This window comes from Hypanus sabinus, chromosome 1, assembly GCF_030144855.1.
Source record: "Hypanus sabinus isolate sHypSab1 chromosome 1, sHypSab1.hap1, whole genome shotgun sequence".
NCBI lineage: Eukaryota > Metazoa > Chordata > Chondrichthyes > Myliobatiformes > Dasyatidae > Hypanus > Hypanus sabinus.
Window position 1 is genome coordinate 8,331,492 of NC_082706.1, and position 26,170 is coordinate 8,357,661.

Sequence of the window (26,170 nt, forward strand, 5' to 3'; positions counted from 1 at the left end):
CTTGTTAAAACGTAGAAAATCTACAACACATCACAGGCCCTTCAGCCCACAATGCTGTGCCGACCATGTAACCTACTCTAGAAAAGGCCTAGAATTTCCCTGTCACATAGCCCTCTATTTTTCTAAGCTCCACGTGCCTAAGAGTCTCTTAAGAGACCCTATCGTATCCACCTCTACCAATTCCACTGGCAGTGCATAGCACACACCCACCACTCCGCGTTTGAAACACTTACCCCTGACATCTCCTCTGGACCTACTTCCAACTGTGCCCCCTCATGCTAGCCATTTCAGCCCTGGGAAACAGCCTCTGACTACCCACACGATCAATGCCTCTCATTATCTTATACACCTCTATCAGGTCACCTCTCATCCTCTGTTGCTCCAAGGAGAAAAGGCCAAGTTCACTCAACCTATTCTCATAGGGCATGCTCCCCAATCCAGGCAACATCCTTGTAAATCTCCTCTGCACCCTTTCTATGGCTTCCACATCCTTCCCGTAGTGAGGCGACCAGAACTGAGCACAGTACTCCAAGTGGGGTCTGACCAGGTTCTATATAGCTGCAACATTACCTCTCTCTCGGCTCTTATTCATGAGGTTTTTAGACAGACAGGTGAATAAGCAGCGAATGGAGGGATGTGGACCATGTACAGGCAGAAGGAAGTTCTGTTCAGCAAGCCCCTGTACCTGTGCTCTACTGTTATACAGTACGTACGTACAGTTCTATTCCGAATCCTCGTCAGGAGGTCTACATATTGCAGGCTCTCCAGTTCCCTGTGTCTGCCACATCCTCGCTCTTTGTGACTTGGATGAGGAAGTGGAAGGGTGGGTTATCAAGTTTGCAAGTGACACGAAGGTTGGTGATGTGGAAGTGTGGAAGGTTGTCATTGGTCACATCGACAGGATGCAGAGCTGGGCAGAGAAGTGGCAGATGGAGTTCAGTCTGGATGAGTGTGAAGTGATTCACTTTGGAAGGTTGAGCTTGAGGGCCGAGCCCAGGACTTACAGCAGCATGGAGGGACAGAGGAACCTTGGGATCCGAGACCATAGATCCCTCAAAGTTGCTGCAGAGGTTGACAGGGTGGTTTGAAGGACTTGTTAGGAAGTTTTTTTTTTGGCCTTCATTAATCGGGGAATTTTAGTTCAAGAGCTGTGAGATCATGCAGCTCCATGAAACCCTGGTTAGACCATATTTGGGGTATTGAGTTCAGTTCTGGATGCCTTATTATGTGATGGAAATAGAAGCTTTAGAGAGAATGCCGAGGAGATTTGCCTGGGTGCTGCCTGAATTAAGGAGCATTAGGTCGAACAAGCACGGGCTCTTTGGACCGAGGGAGGATGAGAGGTGACTAGACAGAGATATACAAGATGATAGAGGGAAAGATTGAGTGGACAGCTGGAGACTTTTTCCCAGGCAAGAATGGCTATTACCAGGGGCATGATGTACAGGTGACAGGAGGGAAATACGGGGAAAGTCAAATGGTGGATTCATGGAACACACTTACAGGGTGGTGATAGAGGCAGGTCCGCTAGGGATATTTAAGAAACTCTTGGATAAGGAGATGGACGTTAGGAAAATGAAGCGTTGCGTGGGAGGGAAGGGTTGGATTGGTGTTGGAGTAGGTTAAAAGGTCAGCACAACATTGTGGGCTGAAGGGCCTGTACAGTGTTCTAGTTACCAGCTCCTCCCTCAGGTAATCAGATGTCCGAACCTCCAGGAGGTGTTCTGACCCAGATCCCAATCACCTCCACAAGCCGTTGTCACAGCACGGCTTCCCTTACTGACTCTGTGCTCGCCTGGCCCACTCTGAGAAAGTGGCAGTATCGCTGCGTCTTGGCACTTACCAGCTGGCACAACTCTGGCAACCTCAGAGCGAGCTGTGCCATCCGAGGGAGGAGTCTCTCCAGCAGGAACTGCCGTTCACTGTGGTGCATCTGTGGGCGCAGAGAGAGAGAGAGAGAGAGAGAGAGAGAGAGAGAGAGACTGGTCACAAATTATCACCCCCACTCCCCAACAGCAGGAGGGGACGTCAAACTCAAACCCACAAAGCTGGCCCATACCTGCAAAACTGACCCCTGAACCGGAGAAAGTCAGACCCAAGGAACTGACCTTTGAGCTACATGATTGACCTTCGACCCACACAAGGCTGGCCCCCAAGCAACTGAACTTTGACCCATACAGTGGTTGCCACTTTGCCTGATCAACCTTGGCCACACCCACACTGGGGTCCAAAGGTTCCACCCTTGAGGACTCTCAGTCTGAAACGTCAACTGTTCATAGACACTGCCTGACCTGCTGAGTTTCTAAACGCTGGAGGGAGTGTGCTGTGGATTGGTTATGAGAATAGCTGAGGGAAGGTCCCACCCACACACACACACACACACAGAGGGATATGGGCACGTAGATCGAGCAGTCAGCAGAGGAGGCAGCAGCAAGGTCTAAGAAGCATTTGGACAGGTGGAAAGCAAAGGAGCAGAGGGATATAAGGGCAATGGCTCTGGGCTAGACAGGCAGAAGGTGGGCTGAAAGGCCGTTTCTATGGAGACTGTGTAGGACAGGCAGGGAGAAAACTATCCTCAAGACTGCGTGAACATCAGAAAACCATAAGAAGACACGACCCTCTATCACTTATCTCAGCACACAAAGACAAGACTGAGAAAGACACAAGTTTGTCTGGGGAACGACAAAATTCCTGGTAGAAGCACAAAACAAGAAATGAAGAGAATTCTTAGAAGCTGGGTTCTCAATGGAAGGCTAGTAACAAGCAGACTGAGCTGGGCTGGATTTGCGAACCTGTGTGTCTGTGGGACTGGGGCAGAGGTGAGAACCACAGACACCCGAGGAAGCAATGCTCACAACCACCAGTAACCAGGGACATGGGCGAGCAGAGACCACTCTGTCTGGTACGGGGGGTGTGGGGGGGGGGCTACTGCACAGGATCGAAAGAAGCTACAGAAAGTTGTAAGATTAATCAGCTCCATTTTGGGTACGAACCTCTGTAGTACCCAGGACATCGTCAAGGAGCGGTGTCTCAGAAAGGCAGTGTCCATTATTAAAGGCCCCCAGCACCCACCCTCCTCTCACTGTTCTTATCAGGGAGGAGGTACAGAGCCTGAAGACACACACTCAGTGATTCAGGAACAGCTTCTTCCCCTCTGCCATCCTATTTCTGAATGGATATTGAACCCATGAACACTACCTCACCTTTTTATATATATATATCTTTTTGATCTATTTCAATCTATTTAACATGCATATATACACACTGTAATCAATTGATTTATTATTAATCCTGCTGAAGGTTCTTGGCCCAAAATGTCGACTGTACTCTTTTCCATAGATGCTGCCTGATCTGCTGAGTTCCTCCAGCATTTTGTGTGTGTTGCTTGGATTTCCAGCATCTGCAGATTTTCTCTCATTTATATTTTTTTTCTTTCTATATTATTACAGACAATAGACAATAGGTGCAGAAGTAAACCATTCAGCCCTTTGAGCCTGCACCGCCATTCTGAGATCATGGCTGATCATCTACTATCAATACCCAGTCCCTGCCTTGTCCCCATATCCCTTGATTCCCCTATCCATAAGATACCTATCTAGCTCCTTCTTGAAAGCATCCAGAGAATTGGCCTCCACTGCCTTCTGAGGCAGTGCATTCCACACCCCCACAACTCTCTGGGAGAAGAAGTTTTTCCTTAACTCTGTCCTAAATGACCTACCCCTTATTCTTAAACCACGTCCTCTGGTACTGGACTCTCCCAGCATCTGGAACATATTTCCTGCCTCTGACTTGTCCAATCCCTTAATAATCTTATATGTTGCAATCAGATCCCCTCTCAATCTCCTTAATTCCAGCATGTACAAGCCCAGTCTCTCTAACCTCTCTGCGTAAGACAGTCCGGACATCCCAGGAATTAACCTTGTGAATCTACGCTGCACTTCCTCTACAGCCAGGATGTCCTTCCTTAACCCTGGAGACCAAAACTGTACTCCAGGTGTGGTCTCACCAGGGTTCTGTACAATTGCAAGAGGATTTCCTTGCTCTTGTACTCAATTCCCCTTGTAATAAAGGCCAACATTCCATTAGCCTTCTTCACTGCCTGCTGCACTTGCTCATTCACCTTCAGTGACTGATGAACAAGGACTCCGAGATCTCTTTGTATTTCTCCCTTACCCAACTCTACACTGTTCAGATGATAATCTGCCTTCCTGTTCTTACTCCACAGGAAGTAAATTCACATTAAACGTCATCTGCCAAGTATCTGCCCACTCACCCAGCCTATCCAAGTCACCCTGAATTCTCCTAACGTCCTCATCACATGTCACACTGCCATTATGTGTTGCATTGAACTGCGGCTGCTAAGTTAACAAATGTCACGACACATGCTGGTGATAATAAACCTGATTCAAAACATTTGCAACCCAATCCTCAGGCTCAACCAGCATCCCTACAAACAAGATTCTACGCCTTACCCAAAACTGTAGCTCTGGTTCTAGACCGTCAAGCCAAAAAAACACCTGGTCTCACCCTCCATCTCTCCAGCCAGCCCTGCCCACAGACAGCCCAACTGTGGGACCTCGGTGGAATCTCACAAGTCCTTGTCTGGAGCCTGAGGTTTTGAGCAAAGTTAGTTCATCATTCTGTGCCGGGTTCGATGACCTGGGTGATCATGGTCCCATGACCACGATTATTCTTGGCAAATTATTCTACAGAACTGGTTTGCCATTGCCTTCTTCTGGGCAGTGTCTTGGTAACCTTTGTAAGATTGACTGTGAGAGACAGAGGACAAACTCACCTGCTTCAGGTAGTGATGGAGTCCCATAAATGTCCAGACGCTGGCATACTTTGGGTTATACTGCCTGATCGCTCCCTGTGAGATCAGACAGATGTTAGTAACGCAGGACTTGGTGAGGTAAATATGCTGTCCCCACCCCACAATCTCTCTCCAGAAGTAGCTGCTGTGAGGTTGGTGCTCCACATTCTGTTCAGACCTCCCCAAGTCCACTGCTCCATCACCGGTTTCAGCAGACGGTCAGCCCTGGCATGAGGTAGCTGCTCAATCCTCGTGTGCTGGGGGTGGGGGGGGGGGGAATGCCTTGAACATTTTCAGAGTTGAACCTGGGCTAGGAGAGAGAGAAGATGGTGATGAACGAGGGTGGGGTTTAGATGTCAGGCAGGTCGTGGGCTTGACCAAGGCCAACTGGTGACCTGTGAGGTGGGAGGGGAAAGGGAGTCAGTTGGTGACGATGGGGACAGTGGCCACAGAGGAAATCAGGGTACGAGTAGCCCAAGGCCTGGTATGGAAACAGGAATGGAAAAGTTTAGGGAAAGTGGTGGATACAGCCCAGTCTGTCACAGGAAAAGCCCTCCCGACCACTGAGCACATCTACAAGGAGCACGGCCACAAGATAGCAGATTCCATCATCAAGGATCCCCACCATCCAGGCTGTGCTCTCTTCTCACTGTAACCACCAGCAAGGAGGTATAAGAGCCTCAGGTCCCACACCACCAGGTCCAGGAACAGTTATTACCCCTCAACCATCAGGTCCCACACCACCAGGTTCAGGAACAGTTACTACCCCTCAACCATCAGGTCCCACACCACCAGGTTCAGGAACAGTTATCACCCCTCGACCATCAGGTCCCACACCACCAGGTTCAGGTGCAGTTATTACCCCTCGACCACCAGGTTCAGGAACAGTTATCACCCCTCCACCATCAGGTCCCACACCACCAGGTTCAGGTACAGTTATTACCCCTCAGCCATCAGGTCCCACACCACCAGGTTCAGGAACAGTTACTACCCCTCAACCATCAGGTCCCACACCACCAGGTTCAGGAACAGTTATTACCCCTCAACCATCAGGTCCCACACCACCAGGTTCAGGAACAGTTATCACCCCTCAACCATCAGGTCCCACACCACCAGGTTCAGGTACAGTTATTACCCCTCAGCCATCAGGTCCCACACCACCAGGTTCAGGAACAGTTATTACCCCTCAACCATCAGGTCCCACACCACCAGGTTCAGGAACAGTTATTACCTCTCAACCATCAGGTCCCACACCACCAGGTTCAGGAACAGTTACTACCCCTCAACCATCAGGTCCCACACCACCAGGTTCAGGAACAGTTATTACCCCTCAACCATCAGGTCCCACACCACCAGGTTCAGGAACAGTTATTACCCCTCAACCATCAGGTCCCACACCACCAGGTTCAGGAACAGTTATTACCCCTCAACCATCAGGTCCCACACCACCAGGTTCAGGAACAGTTATTACCCCTCAACCATCAGGTCCCACACCACCAGGTTCAGGAACAGTTATTACCCCTCAACCATCAGGTCCCACAGCACCAGGTTCAGGAACAGTTATTACCTCTCAACCATCAGGTCCCACACCACCAGGTTCAGAAACAGTTATTACCCCTCAACCATCAGGTCCCACAGCACCAGGTTCAGGAACAGTTATTACCCCTCAACCATCAGGTCCCACACCACCAGGTTCAGGAACAGTTATTACCCTTTGACCATCAGGTCCCACACCATCAGGTTCAGGAACAGTTATTACCCCTCAACCATCAGGTCCCACAGCACCAGGTTCAGGAACAGTTATTACCCCTCAACCATCAGGTCCCACACCACCAGGTTCAGGAACAGTTATTACCCTTCGACTAACAGGCTCCTGAACCAGCGTGGATAACTTATTCACGGCAACATACAGAACTCACGATCAGTAGTGTATCTAAGGCATGGCAGGTATGGCACTTACCCTGGGTGCCACTTGAAAGGGTGCACCACTGAGCCGTTTCTATTAAAGTCAGACAAGCCATCCTCAGACAGTGAAAAAGAATTTTCTTCAGACATATGATCTGTCTTTGATCATCATGGGTGAGGAGCACTAGGATAGCCTTATTTCAGAGCATTGTGTAAGAAGACCATGAAACATTTCCTCATTAAGAAGAAGGAGAGTGAAGCTGAAGGACGGAGGAGATGAAAGTTGGAGGCAGAGGAAGCCAAGAAGTTGAGCAAGTTCTTCATGCCCTTCTCTGAAAAACCTGGAACAAGTAGTTTGACACGTTCCATGGAGTCGCCTGCACCTGCTACAAGTCTGTTAGAATCCGAAGGTGGATCACAAGCCGAGAAGGAAGTCAAGTCAGATAAATCCAAGTATGATGAGATTAAGAGTGAGACGGCCACAGAGAACGTGGACGTGACAGGAGGGGAAGACGATGGTGGTGGTGGTGGTGATGTTGAGTTTATTGGTGGGATTTTACCTGACGAATTTGAACGTGACGACACTGAAGCTAGTGAACTGGATGGTGACAAAGAGCCTTGAACTGTCAAACCAGAAGTGATTGAACAGCATGACATTGGACTTCTGAAGTTTGACAAAGATACTGGAAAAGCAATTCTGCCTGACGTGTTGAGAACAGAAATATTAAAGCTGGGTTCGAAGTATTTCCAGAACAGTGAGGGGCCTTTCCTGCCAACAAATAACCGCTCAATAAACAAAACTTGGTTCAAGAGGAAATTGGGAAATGGGCGAGGTGAGGAAGTGACTCACTCATGGCTGGTCTCCTCCCCTTCTAAAAAGTTTGCATTTTGTGTCTGTTGTCTTCTCTATTCCCGGTCAGACTATCAATCCTCATTGGAGCAGGAAAGTGGATTCAACCAGTGGAAAGCACCTGAAAGGATTAGTGTTCATGAAAATTCCAAGAATCATTTGGAATGCTTCACACAGTGGAAAGAAATGGAAAGAAATTTAGCTGGAAGCAGAGGAGTTATTGATGTGGTATTTCAGTCACAGATTGAGAAGGGAAAGCAGAAGTGGTGTAATATCTTGACGAGAATCTTTCACTGCCTAAAATTCCTTGCGACTCAGAACCTGGCTTTGCGAGGACACAGGGAGTCACTTTAGCTAGACAATGACTCCAATGTGGGAAAGTTCCTTGGCTTACTGAAACTACTGGCCATCTCTGACCTGTCATAAAAGAACACCTCACTCATTTGGAAAGTCATCCTGGATCCATGTCTTATCTTTCACCGGGTGTCCAGAACGAATTCATCCACATGATGGCATCCACTGTTCGCCAGAGTTTACTGAGAAGCATTCGTAAAGCCAAGTACTATGGTCTCATGTTTGACTGGACTCCTGATCAGGCACGCCGTGAGCAGATGTCAGAAGTAGTGAGGTATGTGGAAGTTGATTTTGAGAGGAAAGCAGTCTGTGTTAGAGAGTCCTTCCTTGGTTTTATCCAGATAAGCCAGAAGGATGCTGAGAGCTTGGTTGAAGACATCTTGAAACAGCTAGAGAAGGATGAAATGCAACTACCAGATCGTCGGTCACAGTGCTATGACAACGCTGCTGTGATGGCTGGACACAGAAGTGGTGTTCATCAAAGAATAAGTGAGAAAAACAACCTGGCAGTGTTTGTGAATTGCGACAATCACTCACTCAACTTGGTGGGTGTACATGCAGCCAAGCAGAATACAATGATGGTCACGTTTTTGAAACCATCGAAGCTGTCTACGTGTTTTTCTCTCTTTCAACACAGCGCTGGGAAAAACTCAAAAACGCCGTGCCTGTGGTTAAGTGCCATAATTTGTTAGTTAAAAGATTAACCAGCTTGACTTGTATTTTTGAGCTGATATTATGGTAAAGTTATCTAAAAGATGGGTGTCAGATGTTTGGACAGGGGCGCAATTTCAGTGCTTGCCATAGGCGCTATTTTCCGTAGATACGCCCCTGCTCACGATCAAGGACCCCAGAACTCATGTTCTCGGTATTATTTATTTGTCTTCTTTTGCACCTTGGTCCCTTGTCTTTGTTTATGCCTAGTTTTTCATAAATTCTATTGAATTTCTTTACTTTCTTATAAATGCCTGCAAGGAAATGTATCTCAGGATAGTATACGGTCACGAACGCAGGGTGGCACACAGTCACATATCTGTACATACTTCAATAATAAATTGAAGGTGAGAGCAGAGTTGAAGTCAGGACTGTTCAGGATGTTGTGAGGAGGTGGGGCCTGTGTTGCAGGAGATCCGCGGGTCGATGGCGTCAGGCAGCGTGGGGCGTGTTGGTTGGGACCTAGGAGCAGATGGAAGGTTTGATACCCCAGCGCGGCAAGAAGATTAAGAAGTGCATGTGGTTTGCTGGCATTTCCTGCCGGAACACTGCACTGGGAATGTGGGAATATTGGGACCAGATGGTGGTGAATCTGTGGAATTCATTACCAAGAAGGGCTGTGGAGGCCTAGTCATTGAGATTTAAAGCGGAGGTTGATAAGTTGTTGATTAGTTAGGGTGTCAAAGGTTACAGTGAGAAGGCAGGGTTATGGGGTTGGGGCTGATCAAACCAATTCACAACCCAGGGCAGTGCGATATGGAGAGCACGCTGTTGCCCATATCGCAGGCTCCCCCTCCCCACGCAGCTGATGAATCCAAAGCAACGGCTGAGACCGATTCAGTTTGGCATCAGAGAGACCACAGGAGTTGCCAGGGACTCTAACTCCAGATTTTTCCTCGCGGTTTACTCCCGCAGCCTTGCCCAAGGGTGGGCATAGCTGCAAGGCAGCTGGAGTTTGGGATCAGAGTTTTCCTTCTCCTCGATGAGCTGCCAACCACAGCAGACGAGCCCCAATGAAATAAAATGGGAGTTGAGAGGGATAATAAATCAGCCATGATTGAGTGACAGAGCAGACTCGATGGGCTGAATGGCCTCATTATGGTCTGATGGATTAACATTACACCAGGCCCAGGAATCCTGGTCGACCTGACTCAGAACTATTTCTGGAGAAGCAAAGATAACCATGAGTCAAAGCTGTGGTGAGCTGGACAGTGTGGAGGTGAACAACACTATGTGAGGGACAGAGGCAAGGTAGCAAATTACAGCCCTTCGCTGTGCTGATACAGCAAACCAGTTCCTTTCTCCTGTAGAGGCTGCAGCAAGGTAGGGGTTAAAGTAAGGTCCAGGCAAGGATTCAGACTTATTTATCACAGATGGTTCAAAAAACACACACACACACACACACACACACACACACACACACACACACACAGCCTGGGACAGTCTGTGAACGTGGGACACAGGTTAACCATGGCCGATGGGCTGTTCCGAGTCCGTTCGAGAAGGAGGCATGAGTACCAGACAGTCAGAGTGGTGGGATCCCATCACTGGCTAACCCGGGGGTTGAAAACGAAGATGGGAGCCCTTTGGGTGATTGTAAGTATTGATGGCTAAAGCCTGTAGGCCAGAGGCCTGTCCTGGAGTTGGAGGGCTGTCCGATTAGATAGTTGAGTAGGAGGGAGGAAACGGCCTGGTTTTGGGTTCTGTGTTGTTCTGCCGAGCGTTCTGGGACAGGCAGTGTTGGTGCCAGAACGTGCGTGCAACACTAGTGGGCTACCCCCAGCACCTCCTTGGTTGTTAACACAAACGATGTATTACACTGTCCATTTCAATAAATAAATTAATCTGAATCCAAAACCATTGAAACAGTCTACAATTAACAAGAGAGACTAAATTCATAGTGGCTTGTTATACCTTTTAATCTAGGGCTTGATGAGATTTTCAAAATAAAAATCTCAATACCTACCACCAAGTCCATTGCTGTTTTGAAGTCAGGCCTGTCCAAAGCCTCTTTTATAACCTCCCAGCGATGAACCACTCTTCCTTCACAACGCTGCAAAAATCAACAACGGACTGGAGTTTACAGGAAGAACGTGTATGTTGCTTCTTTGTGAGTTAATGCGTCAAATTAGAATATGAGTTACACCAAAACTAATTCCCAGGACACGGCCTCTTCTCATCATTAAAGTCAGGAGGAGGTGCAGGAGCCCGAAGACACAGTCTCGACACTTCAGGAGATTTCTTCCCCTCTGCCAACAGGTTTCTCAATGGACAATGAGGCCACGAACACTCCCTCACTGTATTTGTTCCCTTTTTGCACTAATCTTTTATTGATTGAGATACCTTGCACAGAACGGGCCATTCTGGCACTTACAGCCAGGCTGTCAGCAACCCACTGATTTAACCCCAGCCTAATCCGATTAACCTACCAACCGGTACGTCTCTGCAACGTGTAGGGAAGCTGGATGACCCGGAGCAAACCCACACGGTCACATACAAATTCCTTACAGAGGACATCAGAATTGAACTCTGAACTCCAACACCCCCAGCTGTAATAGTTCAACGCCTGTTCGAGGACATGCATTTAATAATGGTAACTGGGTGTGCTCTGGGGGGTCAACAATAAAGGGTCGGTCTCCGTATGAAATCGGAGGGAATGACCACATCCCTCTTTAACATAATCGGCTCATTTTGGCTCAGAACTTTAGTTTATTGTTGTCAATTCCATTTTAGTCACTTATAGCGTTGTCCACTTATTTCATTTTCAAAAATAATATATAGAATATAGTTTAGTTATTGTAATTTATAGTTTTTTTATGTACTGCACTGTTCTGCTGCCACGAAACAACAAATTTCACAAGGTGCCAGTGATATTCAATCTAATTCCGATCCCCCTTGGCTCAGTCTCCCCTCCCCCGAAGATGAGGATCTGTTCTGTTTGGAGTTTAAGTGAATGGGGGTAATTTTTGTTTTGAAGGATACAAGGTTCCGAGGGGGATAACGTGACAGGGTGGATATCGGAATTCCTCCGTAGCTCAGAGAATCCACAACCGGGGAACAGAGTAGCCGGAAAAGGCGTAAAGCAGAGTGTGTGGACAGTTCCTTTTCACAGCGGGAGGTGAATCCCTGAAATCCACCCCGCCCAGGAGGGGTGTGGAAATTAGATCCTCATACGTGTTTAAGGACGTAGGTAAGTTTCCGGCATTTTCAAAATACCAGGAACCGAAGGTTCTGGGGATCTGACGTAGAAGACGAGATGAAGTCTTCCGGAGTCAGAAGACTGAATCCAAGAAGCAGTCCGGAAGCGGGAGCACAATGTGCCCCTGCCCACTCCAGATCATCATACACTCAAAAAGAAATCAATTCATATTTCAGTTATGCAGAGATACACACAGTAACAGGGCCTTCCGGCCCTGAGAGTCTGCAGCACCCACCTGACCAGCTGACCTACTAACCCGCAGAGTCACGGGGAGAACGTGCAAACTCCTTACAGAGAGCAGCAGGAATTGAACCCGGGTCAGTGGCGCTGTAATAGGATATGCCGACCAAAATGTCACTAGATGTTCTGAGCATAGTGACTTAAATGGATGAGGGTGGATTTGGCAGAAAACATGGATGAGAACCTACCGAATGTTGATAGAGTGAAGGTGGAGAGGATGTTTCCTATAGTGGGGTGTTTTGAGCCAGAGGGTACATCGTTAGAATACGAGAACATCCCTTTAGAAAAGAGATGTGGGGGATTTCTAACCCTGTCCACACTAGATTTCCAAAAACATCAAGTCAGAAAACTTTAAACCAATTCCTATCAGGATTCACTGGACGATCGTTAGGCTAAGGGTACATTACCTGTCCAGGTACGGACTGAGTCTGCCAATTGGAAGTCGAAAACGGCATCTTCACATATTCTGAGCTCCAAATTGCTTCCGGATTGGGAACAGTGAAGGGAAGCAGCTTCCCCAAACGAACCCCAGAGACCTGCAAGGAAGATGCTAGAACTGTTATCACCGAGAGCACAGTGCTCACTGGGGTGGAGTCACTTTGGAATTAGTATTCACCCTCCGCCTCCTGGTGTTGAAGAACCTCCCGATGATGGAAGCCAATGCTTCATTGTCTTGCTTTGTTCAACCCGGTGACTTTGTGATCCAAACGTTCTTCAGAGGTCAAGAATGACTCATAAAACCTTTTGCTTATGGCTATTTATTTAACATATTAAGAATTTAGGGTGGCATGATAGCACAGTGGTTAGCACAACAACTTTAAAGTCCAGCGATCTGGGTTCAATTCCCATCACAGCCTGGAAAGAGTTTGCACGTTCTCCCAGTGACTGTGTGGGTTTCCTCCGGGTGCCCCGGTTTCCTCCCACAGTCCAAACCTGCAGGATAACTGATCATTGCAAATTGTCTCGTTAAATTGGGAGTTACTGGGCAGACCAGCTCAAAAGTTTGCGAAGTTTGTGGAGTGTCTAAGGGATGTATTTTTGGAACAGCTTGTGCTTGAGCCAACCAGGAATGAGGCTATTTTGCACTTGGTGATGTGTAATGCACAGGAATTGATAAGTGATCTTGAAGTAAAGGAGCCATTAGGAAGTAGTGGTCATAACATAAGTTTTTATCTACAATTTGAGGGGGATAAGGGCAGATCAGAGGTGTCAGTGTTGCAATTAAATAAAGGAGACTACAGAGCCATAAGGGAAGAGCCGGCCAAAGTTAAATGGGCGGATGCCCTGGCAGGAAAGACAGTGGATCAGCAGTGGCAGATATTCTTGGGCATAATACAAAAGATGCAAAAGCAGTTCATTCCAATGAGAAGGAAGGATTCAAAGAGGGGGAAGGGGCCACAGTGGTTGACAAAGGAAGTCAGAGATTGTATAGCATTAAAGAAAAAGAAGTATGACAGGGCTAAGATGAGTGGGAATACAGATGATTGGGAAAGTTTTAAGGAACAGCAGATCTTAACTAAAAAAGCAATACGGAGAGAAAAAATCAGGTATGAGCTCAGTCTAGCCAGGAATATAAAAGGAGATAGCAAAAGCTTTTTTAGCTATGTGAAGAGAAAGAAGATAGTTAAGAACAATGTTGGCCCCTTGAAGAATGAATTGGGAGAAATTGCTATGGGAAATGGGGAAATGGCAACAGAATTTAATGCGTACTTTAGATCTGTCTTCACCAGGGAGGACACAAGCAATCTCCCAGATGTATGGATGGGCCAGGGTCATAAGATATCAGAGGAATTGAGACAGATTGACATTAGGAAAGAAACTGTGATGAGTAGACTGGTAGGACTGAAGGCTAATAAATCCCCGGGTCCAGATGGTCTGCATCCGAGGGTTCTAAAAGAGGTGGCTCAGGAAATTGCGGATGCATTGGTAATCATTTTCCAATGTTCCTTAGATTCAGGATCAGTTCCTGATGATTGGAGAGTGGCTAATGTTATCCCACTTTTCAAAAAGGGAGGGAAGGAGAAAACGGAGAACTATCGCCCTGTTAGCCTAACGTCAGTCGTGGGGAAGATGCTTGAGTCCATTATTGACAAAATAGTGGCACATCTTGATGGCAGTAATAGGATTAGGCCGAGCCAGCATGGATTTACCAAGGGCAAATCATGCTTGACTAATCTGTTGGAGTTTTTTGAGGGTGTAACAAGGATGTTAGACGAGGGTAAGCCAGTGGATGTTGTGTACCTAGATTTTCAGAAGGCATTCGATAAGGTGCCACATAGGAGATTGGTGAGTAAAATCAGAGCTCATGGCATTGGGGGGAGGGTTTCAACATGGATAGAAAACTGGTTGGCAGATAGAAAGCAAAGGGTAGCAGTGAATGGGTGTTTCTCGGACTGGCTGGAGGTGACTAGTGGGGTACCACAGGGCTCTGTATTGGGACCATAGCTCTTTACGATTTATGTCAACGATTTAGATGAGGGCATTGAAAACTATATCAGCAAGTTTGCTGACGATACTAAACTGGGTGGCAGTGTAACATGCGAAGAGGACGTTAGGAGAATACAGGGAGACTTGGATAGGCTGAGTGAGTGGGCAGATACTTGGCAGATGTCATTCAATGTAAATAAATGTGAAGTTATCCACTTTGGAAGCAGGAACAAGAGGGCAGAGTATTGTCTGAACGGTGTAGAGTTAGGTAAGGGAGAAATGCAAAGAGACCTAGGAGTCCTAGTTCACCAGTCAATGAAGGTGAATGAGCAAGTGCAACAGGCAGTGAAGAGGGCAAATGGAATGTTGGCCTTTGTTACAAGGGGAATTGAGTACAAGAGCAAGGATGTCCTTTTGCATTTGTACAGGGCCCTGGTGAGACCACACCTGGAATATTGTACAGTTTTGGTCTCCAGGTTTAAGGAAGGACATTCTGGCAATTGAGGAAGTGCAGCGTAGATTCACTAGGTTGATTCCTGGGATGGCAGGGCTGTCTTATGCAGAGAGATTGGAGAGATTGGGCTTGTACACGCTGGAATTGAGGAGATTGAGAGGGGATCTGATTGAAACATTTAAGATAATTAAAGGATTTGATAGGATTGAGGCAGGAAATATGTTCCAGATGTTGGGAGAGTCCAGTACCAGAGGGCATGGATTGAGAATAAGAGGTCAGTTATTTAAAACAGAGTTGAGGAAGAGCTTCTTCTCCCAGAGAGTTGTGGAGGTGTGGAATGCACTGCTTCGGAAGACGGTGGAGGCCAATTCTCTGGATGCTTTCAAGAAGGAGCTAGATAGATATCTGATGGATAGGGGAATCAAGGGATATGGGGACAAGGCAGGGACTGGGTATTGATAGTGAATGATCAGCCATGATCTCAGAATGGCGGTGCAGACTCGAGGGGCCGAATGGTCTACTTCTGCACCTATTGTCTATTGTCTAAAAAGCCAGATGAGCCTACTCCTCACTGGATCTCAATAAATCAAAAAAAAATAAAACAAAGAACAAAGTTGTGGCTGTTCTACACTTAAAAACGAGCTCCAATTAGAAAGATAACGGCATTCCAGCGATAACAATTAAACTATGAATTATCCAGATCCACCCGCTGCAGGAAAAATGAATAAGCTTCTAGAAAAATACTGAATCAATTACTGGAAAATTCACTGAATACTTGGTCGGGTCAACCATGCCAAGCAGGTCAAAGGGGAGAGGCCAGACTAAGAGTGGTCCACTGGTCCTCCAGGTTCAGGGGTTCAGCTCAGGGCCAACAACCCTGACCGGTCACACAAAACTGTTATGGAAACAGCAACGAAGAATCCTTCTGCATCAGAGTGTGACAGTATTTCCGTGCCTCCGCCCGGGATTTGCTTGACTGACAGTGGTGAATACCAAGAGGAAGCTACAGTTCCTCGTTGTCTCATTTTTACTGCGTACTGTACCAGCAGTTATGGTCGAAATGACAATAAAAGTGACTTGAACACTGCCGGAGATGGAGGACCTTCACTGCTGCCCGAAATGCCAGCGGTGTAATGGACAGTAGGTAGGGCATGAACACTTACACAAATACATGTAATTATATACAAGATAGATGGTAAGAATAACGTTACACTGTAATCCAGCACCTCCTCACCTCCACACAGATGGTGTGATCTGATGTTGGTCTGAGCAATCCTGTCTCAGAAACTCCAGTGTCCTCCGCCCCGTCTGGGCCAGGGCAGGCGTCGGCGGAAAGACGGGACTCGGATCCCGCCGGAAAGCACTGCATCTGCTCCCGCTCCATCTCACGGCTTGCCGCTCACTTCCTCAAAACTCATCCTTGGGTTTGCAGCTCTCCTGGGAAGTGGAAGGGGAACGAGATTAGACCGGGCTCGGGGTCTGAGGACGCGACAGAAGGCACTCGGCCTGAGGCGAAAACACACAGGAAACCGGAGCAGGGGGAAGTGGAAAGTTTAGGCCACTGAGCAACACACTCAAAACATCGGGAGAAACTGTCCATTTCCCTCCATGGTCACTGGCTGACCCACCGAGTCCCTTCACCTCCTTTGCGTGCTGGTATTTGTTGTAGTAGAAAGAGTAGTTAGGGCTAATAACTGGTGAACAGTGATAAAATAATATAATTAATATTGTCTGTTCAGGCTCCTGGCATCTCGTAGGAGATACAGAAACATCTTAGACAAGACTGAAAAGCTGCTTCTTCCCAAGGACTGTTGTGCAGCTGAATAACGCTACAGCCCAGCCTGCCGGTGGACTTTGAGTGTTATACTGAGCTGTGTCCACAATTCTCTGTGGTTCCTTGTGGTCACCTGCAGAGCAGATGCCGCACCGAGCTGTTATGCATCCAGACGGGATGATCTGTGGTGCAGCCGGGGACGAGCTGACTTTCTGTCGTCTCCTGAGGAAGGAGAGGCGTTGGTGAGCTATCTCGACCACCGGCTCCAACGTGGCTTGACCCAGGATCTTGAAACTCTTAACCTCGACACGGTTGATGTAGACAGGAGCATCCCCGAAGTCCAGCTCTTTCCTTACGTTGATACCCAGGGAAAGGCTGTTGTCATGACACCTGTCACAAAGCACTCAGTCTCCTTCCCATACTCCAACCACCCGTGGTCATTTGTAGTGTGACCCGATGCAGACACCATCTGCGATAGAGCAGAATCTGCCCACGGAGTTGTGAGCGTACAAGGAGTTGAGGATGCAACCTCGTGAAGCACCAGTAGTTACAGCGATCTGCATTTTCATCTCTTTTGTCTCCATTTTTAAAAAAAGATTTTGGAGATAAGCTTTATTTGTGACACGGCATAGCAGTTAGAGTAACTTTTACAGTGCTAGCAATCTGGTGTTAATTCCCTCTGCTGGCTCTAAGGGGACTGTCATTCCTCAGAACACAAGTGCAAAGGAGAACAAAATGATTGTTACTGTGGATCTGTGAGGCATAAAAAATATAATGAATATAAATATAAAAACAGTGTACAAGGAACTATTGAGTGTGACCATATACACACAAGTACACGAGCAGCTTCCGACACTTGTGCCTATGTAGGTAAGTGGCACCGGGTGCAGGAGTGTCTCAACACCAGGTGACTGACAGGAAATGACAAAGTGGCTGATGTGGATATAGTGGTGGTAGGGGGCATGGTGGGGTGGGTTCACAGGTGGAGGGGTTGATCAGTCAGACTGCTTGGGGGAAGTATCTGTTTTTGAGTCTGGTGGTCCTATGTAGCCTCTTCCCCATCAGGAGTGGGACAAACAGTCTATGAACAGAGTGTGTGGGATCCTTCATGGTGTTACCGGCCCTTTTCATGGTATAAAAATATTAAACGGTTCCCTAGTAGAATAAGGGTTGAATACACATCTCTACCAAAGGAGGTGTAAGGTGCTCCTTCCCCCTGCTAGCCTGCAGGTCCTGTAGCACCTGCTTTGCCCCCGATTAGGGTCAGGTGAAGCCATGGGAGCAGATGGTGGATGGTTGTACGAGCAGCCGGTGCAGATCACAAGTCCTGGTTATGTGACCACTGACACCAGGCAGACAATCTCTGAAGAGTATTGATAATGACTGGGGTCACCCATCTTGCTCAGAAGAAGACAATGGCAAACCACTTCTGTGGAAAAATTTACTGAGAACAAGCATGGTCAGAGTTAGATAAAAGAATGAGTGTGAAGGGGGTCTTCCCCACAGGCAACGATCAGGTTAAAGACAAAAGGAAGACCATGATTGCCAAGTCATACAACACATCACAGTGACGATGAGTACAGTAAGGTAGAGTCAACCTCACAATCTGCCTCACTGAGATCTTGTCCGGTTTTGTTTACCTGCACTGTACTCTCTCTGTAACCGTGACTTTGTTCGTACCTATCGTTAGTGCTTTATTTCTTCTATCCCTGTCACACACATTGTTCACTCCCCCCCTTTCTGCTTTTCGCAGGGATCGCTCCCTACACGACTCCCTTGTCCACTCGTTCCCCCCCCCCCCATCCCTTCCCACCGATCTCCCTCCTGGCACTAATCCTTGTAAACGGAACAAGTGCTACACCTGCCCTTACACTTCCTCCCTCACCACCATTCAGGGCCCCAGACAGTCCTTCCAGGTGAGGCGACACTTCACCTGTGAGTCGGCTGGTGTGGTATACTGTGTCCGGTGCTCCCGGTGTGGCCTTTTATATATTGGTGAGACCCGACGCAGACTGGGAGACCGTTTCACTGAACACCTACGCTCGGTCCGCCAGAAAAAGCAGGATCTCCCAGTGGCCACACATTTTAATTCCACATCCCATTCCCATTCTGATATGTCTATCCGTGGCCTCCTCTATTGTCAAAATGAATCCAAACTCAGGTTGGAGGAACAACACCTTATATACCAGCTGGGTAGCCTCCAACCTCATGGCATGAACATTGACTTATCTAACTTCCATTAATGCCCCTCCTCCCCTTCTTACCCCATCCCTGACACATTTAGTTGTTTGCCTGTACTCCATCTCCCTCTGGTGTTCCCCCCCTCCTTTCTTTCTCCTGAGGCCTCCCGTCCCATGATCCTTTCCTTTCTCCAGCTCTGTATCACTTTCGCCAATCACCTTTCCAGCTCTTAGCTTCACCCCACCCCCTCCGGTCTTCTCCTACCATTTCGCATTTCCCCCTCCCCCTCCTACTTTCAAATCCCTTACTATCTTTCCTTTCGGTTAGTCCTGACGAAGGGTCTCGGCCCGAAACGTCGACAACGCTTCTCCCTATAGATGCTGCCTGGCCTGCTGTGTTCCACCAGCATTTTGTGTGTGTTGTTGTTTGAATTTCCAGCATCTGCAGATTTCCTCGAGTGTGCACGAGGTGTTCACGTATCTCAGCACGTGACAGTAATAAAGCCAAGAGAACCAGCAGCCCATGACCGACCGCTCGAAGTGGGGAGGACACACTGTGACTGGTTTGGAGAACCTTGTCCCTCCTTCAGGAACTGCACGGAAGCTTTGCCCCGCCTCCCAGGGGACCCACTTGCCCGTCCCAGTTAGCTTCCTGAGATACCACAGTCATCAACCACCTCAGGAACAGAGAGGCAGCAACGAGGCTGGGCCAGCTTCTGATAGAGATCTATGAATTCAAATATGGGAGCAGATTTGGGCCATCCAGCCCAATGAGTCTGCCCCACCATTTGACCATGGCTGGTTTATTGAAATGGTAGGACACTTCTCCCTGCAGCAGTGTCCAGACCTTGGGGTAAGACGTAACGGGAGGAATCTGAGGAAAGAATTCCACCCCCAAATCACGGTTGGAATCTGGAACGCAGATCCCAAGGGGGTGCTGGAGCCAGAGACATTGAAGTGTCTGGCTGAGTATTTGAATCACCAAGGGGTGGTAAATGGGATAGAATGGATAGTCACCTGATGAGCTGAAGGTCTGTTTCATGGGCAGACCCCAACAAACTCCGATGACACTACTGCCCTTGAATCTGAGGGAACAAGTTTCAAACAGATCCAAGAAAAATGGAGACGATATGGGAGGGGAGGTTACGTTGATCTTAGAGTAGGTTAAAGAGTCAGCATGGCATCACGGGCCAAAGATGTTTGCTTCCTTATCAAAGTATGCGTATATCACCACAGACCACCCTGAGAGGACGGTGGGGTGGAGATGGAGATGTAAAGTACCAAAGGAGGTGTGAGGTGCTCCTTCCCTCTGCTAGCCTGCAGGTCACCCTTGGGCAAGGTGCTTAGCCCCCGATCAGGGTCATGTGAAACCATGGGAGCAGGTGGTGGAAGGTCGTATGAGCAGCCGGTGCAGATCACAAGTCCTGGTTATGTGACCACTGATACCAGACAGACAATCTCTGAAGAGTATTGATAATGGCTGTGGTCACCCGTCTTGTAAAGACACTGCCCAGAAGGCAATGGGAAACCACTTCTGTAGAAAGATTTGCCAAAAACCATCACGGTCACGGAAATACCATGATCACCCACAGCATACAACACGGCACTTATGAACAAACTACCTTGAGATTTCTTATAGGCACTTACAGGAAAATAAGTACAAAAGAACTTATGAAAAATTGTAAATTACAAAGACTACAATCAACTGATGAGCAAAAGACAAATTATGCAAATAAAAACAGTAATAAAAATAGAGTTGAAGAGTCCTAGAAAGAGAGTCTGTCGGTCCTGAAGTCAGTTCAATACTGAGGCCAATGAAGTCATCCATGTTGAAAATCCCTCCCCACCATTGAGCACATATAAAAGTCCATCACAAAACTGCAGCATCCATCATCAAGGATCCCCACTGTCGAGGCCATGTACTGCCATCAGAAAGAAGGTACAGGAGCCTTAAGTCCCACACCACCAGGTTCAGGAACAGTTATTACCCCTCAACCATCAGGTCCCACACCACCAGGTTCAGGAACAGTTATTACTCCACAACCATCAGGTCCCACACCACCAGGTTCAGGAACAGTTTTTACCCCACAACCATCAGGTCCCACACCACCAGGTTCAGGGACAGCTATTACCCCTCAACCATCAGGTCCCACACCACCAGGTTCAGGAACAGTTATTACCCCACAACCATCAGGACCCACACCACCAGGTTCAGGAACAGTTTTTACCCCACAACCATCAGGTCCCACACCACCAGGTTCAGGAACAGTTATTACCCCACAACCATCAGGTCCCATACCACCAAGTTCAGGAACAGTTATCACCCCTCAACCATCAGGTCCCACACCACCAGGTTCAGGAACAGTTATCACCCTACAACCTAATTCCACAATCTACAGGTTCACTTTACAACTCCTGTTCTCAGTGTTTGAACGTTTGATTTTTTTGTACATTTGCTGTCAGTCTTTGGTGTGGAGTTTTTCTCTGAATCTTTTGTATTTCTTTGTTTTACTGTGAATGCCAGTAAGTACACAAATCCCATACAGAACTCTTAACAGTTTTCATAACCATATAACCATTACAGCATGGAAACAGGCCATCCCGGCCCTTCTAGTCCGTGCTAAATGCTTACTCTCACCTAGTCCCACTGACCCACACTCAGCCCATAACCCTCCATTCCTTTCCTATCCAATTTTTTTTAAATGACAATATCAAACCTGCCTCTACCACTTCTACTGGAAGCTCGTTCCACACAGCTACCACTCTCTGAGTAAAGAAATTCCCCCTCATGTTACCCTTAAACTTTTGCCCCCTAAGTCTCAACTCATGTCCTCTTTGAATCTCCCCTACTCTCAATGGAAAAAGCCTATCTGCGTCATAATATTAAATACCTCTGTCAAGTCCCCCCTCAACCTTCTATGCTCCAAAGAATAAAGACCTAACTTGTTCAACCTTTCCCTGTAACTTAGGTGCTGAAACCCAGGTAACATTCTGGTAAATCTTCTCTGTACTCCCTCTATTTTGTTGACATCTTTCCTATAATTCGGTGACCAGAACTGTACACAGTTCGACCGCCTCAACATTTCCTCAAAATGTTCCGCGGCACCAGCTAACAGCAGCTCTTCTGAAGTTTGCTTTGAGCCCGCGGTCACCCCTCAGTAAAGCAGTTCCGATGAAGTGTCTCAGCCCGGCAGGTCGGCCGTGTTCTCCCCTGCCAGCCCCGCTCCGTTCCGCCAGCACTTTGTGTGAGACCCGTAAGGACGTAATACCGTTTCTCGCCGTCAAGGGGGTTTTTAAGATTTGCCCAGGCGGACCGAACCCCATCCTGGGGGGTCAAACTCACTCACCTCCCTCCCGTCCCCGAGCCCACGGAACGACCCGACCCCCGCCGCGTCACGTGATTATCCGCCACCGTCCAATCAGATCCCGGTGGAACTGAAAGTGAAACTCCGAGCTGCCGAAGAATGCAAGTTTGTACCTCGGACCATTCGGGCCATCGAGTCTGCCCCACCATTCCATCATGGGTGGTTATTATCCCCATCCTCCTGGCTAACCAAGAACCTACCGACCTCCACTTTGAGAGACTTGGCCCCCGTAACATTCTGTAGCAACGAGTTCCACAGATTCACCTGCCTCTGGCTAAAGAAATCCCTCCCCATCTCTGTTCTAAAGGGACATCCTTGTAAAAGAGTAGTCGACGTTTCGGGCCGAGACCTTTCATCAAGACTGGAGAAAAACGATGAGAAGTTAGAGTAAAAATTGGGGGGGGGGGGGAGGAACAAGGTAGTAGGTGATAGGTGAAATCGGTTTGAAATAAAGAGCTGGGAGGTCGATTGGTGAAAGAGATAAAGGGCTGGTGGAGGAATCTGATAGGAGAGGACAGAAGGCCGTGGAGGAAAGGGAAAGGAGAGGAGCACCAGAGGGAGGTGATGGGCAGAGAAGGTGAGAGAGGGGAATGGGAATGGTGTTGTTCCTCCAGCCTGAGGGTGGCCTCATTGCGACAGTAGAGGAGGCCCTGGACTGACATGTCGGAATGGGAATGGGAAGAGGATTTAAAATGGGAGATCCTGCTACTTCTGGCAGACAGAGCTTAAGTGCTCAGTGAAGCGGTCTCCCGTCCTACGTCGGGTCTCACCGATATACTGGAGGCCACACTGGGAGCACCGGACACAGTATACGACCCCAACAGACTGTCGTGCCACTCACCTAGAGGGACTGTTTGGGGCCCTGAATGGCAGTGGGGGAGGTGTAGCACTTGTTCTGCTTGCAAGGATGAGTGCCAGGAAGGAGATCAGTGGGGAGGGACGAATGGACAAGGGAGGTGTGTAGGGAGCAATCCCTGCGGAAAGCAGGAAGTGGGGGGGGGAGGGAAAGGTGTGCTTGGTGGTGGGATCTTGTTGGAGATGGGGGAAGTTACGGTGAATTATGTGCTGGACGCGGAGGTTGGTGGGGTGGAAGGTGAGGACAAGAGGAACCCTATCCCTGGTAGGGTGTCGGGAGGATGGGGTGAGGGCAGACTGCACGAACTGGAAGAGATGCAGGTGAGGGCAGTGTTGATAGTGGAGGAAGGGAAGCCCCTTTCTTTAAAGGAGAGGACATCCACTTAGTTCTCGAATGAAGTGCCTCATCCTGAGAGCAGATGAGGTGGAGAGAAAGGAATTGAGAGAAGGGGTGGCATTTTTTTTACAGGTAACAGGATGGGAAGAGGGATAGTCCAGATAGCTCGATGAAGGTATTCTGAAGCTGTGCCCTCTGGTCCTAGGCTCCCCTACAATGGGAAACATCCTCTCCACATTCACTCTATCTGTGCCCTCTGGTCCTAGGCTCCCCTACAATGGGAAACATCCTCTCCACATCCACTCTATCTGTGTCCTCTGGTCCTAGACTCCCTCACTATAGGAAACATCCTCTCCACATCCACTCTATCTGTGCCCTCTGGTCCTAGGCTCCCCTACAATGGGAAACATCCTCTCCACATCCACTCTATCTGTGTCCTCTGGTCCTAGACTCCCTCACTATAGGAAACATCCTCTCCACATCCACTCTATCTGTGCCCTCTGGTCCTAGACTCCCCCACTATAGGAAACATCCTCTCCACATTCACTCTATCTGTGTCCTCTGGTCCTAGACTCCCCCACCATAGGAAACATCCTCTCCACATCCACTCTATCTGTGTCCTCTGGTCCTAGGCTCCCCCACAATGGGAAACATCCTCTCCACATCCACTCTATCTGTGCCCTCTGGTCCTAGGCTCCCCCACAATGGGAAACATCCTCTCCACATCCACTCTATCTGTGCCCTCTGGTCCTAGGCTCCCCCACAATGGGAAACATCCTCTCCACATCCACTCTATCTGTGTCCTCTGGTCCTAGGCTCCCCCACAATGGGAAACATCCTCTCCACATCCAGTCTATTTAGGCCTTTCAATATTCCAAACACCAGAAAATCTGCAAATGCTGGAAATCCAAGCAATGCACACAAAACGCTGGAGGAATTCAGCAGGCCAGGCAACTTCTATGGAAAAGAGTAAACAGTCATCAGGTTGGTTTAATAGGTTTCAATGAGATCCTCCTCATTCTTCTAAATTCCAGCGAGTACAGGCCCAGAGCTATCAAATGCTCCTCATGTGTTAACCCTTTCTGTCCCGGAATCATTCTCATGAACCTCCTCTGGTCCCTCTCCAATGCCAGCACACCTTTTCTCAGAAAAGGGACCCAAACTGTTCACCATTTTCCCATCATTCAGTACACGAGTGCAAAAGAGAACCAAATGACTGTAGCGCAACATGGAAATGGGCCCCTTGCCCCAACATATCCTTTCGCCTCTTTATAACGGATACCTCCCCTCTACTCTTTCAGGTCAGATGAAAGACCTCAACCCAAACTATTGACTGACCATTTCCTTCCACAGATGCTGCCTGACCTTCTGAGATCTTCCACGTGTTTGTTGTTTCACCTGAACTTGGTAGGCGAGCGAGTCTCCCTCCTCCAATTCTAACAATTCTGTGTGCCTCGCAAAACAATCCAGGTATTCCCTAACCAGAAACCTTGGATGAATTATGAGGTCCAGTCCCTTTTGAAGGTGAGAGCTGCGGCTTTTAGGTCCGGGGATACCAGTCGCTACATGGAATCCAGGCGTGAACTCCGGAAAGCTATTAAGGCGCCAAGAGGCAATATCGAGCGAAGTTGGAAGCCCAGGCTAACCAGAGGGATGTCAGTAGACTATGGCAGGGTCTAAGTGAGATCACTGGGTGCAAAGAAAAGGCTGGGAATATCAATAACTGTAGCGCTTCTCTTCCTGATGAAATTAACGTATTCTACGCAAGATTCGAACAGAAGAGGAACGTCCCGCCCCCTCTAGATGAACCGGACCTGGTGGCATCAAGATTCCTCGTCACCGAGGAAGACATTAGAAGAGCCTTCCTGAAGATAAATCCAAGGAAGGCGATGGGCCCAGATGGCATCCCAGGATGGGTTCTCTGGGCCTATGCAAGCGAGCTCGCTGGAGTATTTGCTGACACCTTCAACTGCTCCCTGCTTCAGTCTAAGATCCCCTCATGTTTTAAGAAGGCAACGATAATCCTGGTGCTGAAGAAAAGCAAGGTGGCATGCCTGAATGACTACCGACCTGTGGCTCTGACATCAATTGCTATGAAGTGCTTCGAGCGATTGGTTACGGCACACATCAACCATAACCTACCGGTCAACCTTGACGCTTTGCAATACGCCTGCCGGAGCAACAGGTCAACGGCAGAAACAAATACCACTGTGATGATTGTACGCTCTTATTTGGTGACAATAAAGTAAGGTAAAGTAACCAGATCCTACAGGAGCATCTTTGAGAGTGTCCTGGCCAGCTGCATGACCATCTGGAACAGGAATTGCAAGGCACCTGACCACAAGGTCCCACGAAGGATTATGAGGACTGCTGAGAGGATCATTGGGGTCTCTCATCACATAGTCTTCTTAAGCCCAACACCCCTAGTGAAACACATAGGACACCAACAGCAGTTCATCAGAGTCCTCTGTCCTGGGTCAGTAGAAGGTTGATCGGCCCTTCCACTTTCACCATAAGACTTCAGACATCTTCTAGGCCAAGATCCTTCCTGTCCCAGAAACTTTGGAGCCTCTTCTTCCGTTTCGGTAGCTCTGGGAATTTTTGAGATGGGGCTGTTAACCCCATGTCCAACCTTCACCCTGTCACAGCCAGGCTCGAGACCGTCCATGGCAAAGATACTTATCACAGGGTCCCTTAGCACTCCCA

General features: G+C 48.2%; 1 protein-coding gene across 3 annotated transcripts in view; it reads right to left on the reverse strand.

Moving 5' to 3' along the window:
* Positions 1-22,488, reverse strand: part of LOC132391103 (poly(ADP-ribose) glycohydrolase-like) — a 43,373-nt gene extending 20,885 nt beyond the window's left edge. Inside the window, exons 1-6 of one of the 3 annotated variants that reach the window (XM_059963880.1) lie at positions 22,473-22,488; positions 16,188-16,390; positions 12,480-12,608; positions 10,600-10,686; positions 4,796-4,870; positions 1,844-1,933 (exon numbers count right to left, since the gene is read on the reverse strand). In XM_059963880.1, the coding sequence (XP_059819863.1) occupies positions 1,844-1,933; positions 4,796-4,870; positions 10,600-10,686; positions 12,480-12,608; positions 16,188-16,337 (531 nt within the window). In that variant the 5' untranslated portion in view covers positions 16,338-16,390; positions 22,473-22,488. Of the gene's footprint in view, positions 1-1,843; positions 1,934-4,795; positions 4,871-10,599; positions 10,687-12,479; positions 12,609-16,187; positions 17,624-22,254; positions 22,333-22,472 lie in introns of those variants that run through there. The other 2 variants (XM_059963862.1, XM_059963870.1) reach the window with 2 other exon arrangements.
* Between the last annotated feature and the right edge of the window lie 3,682 nt (positions 22,489-26,170).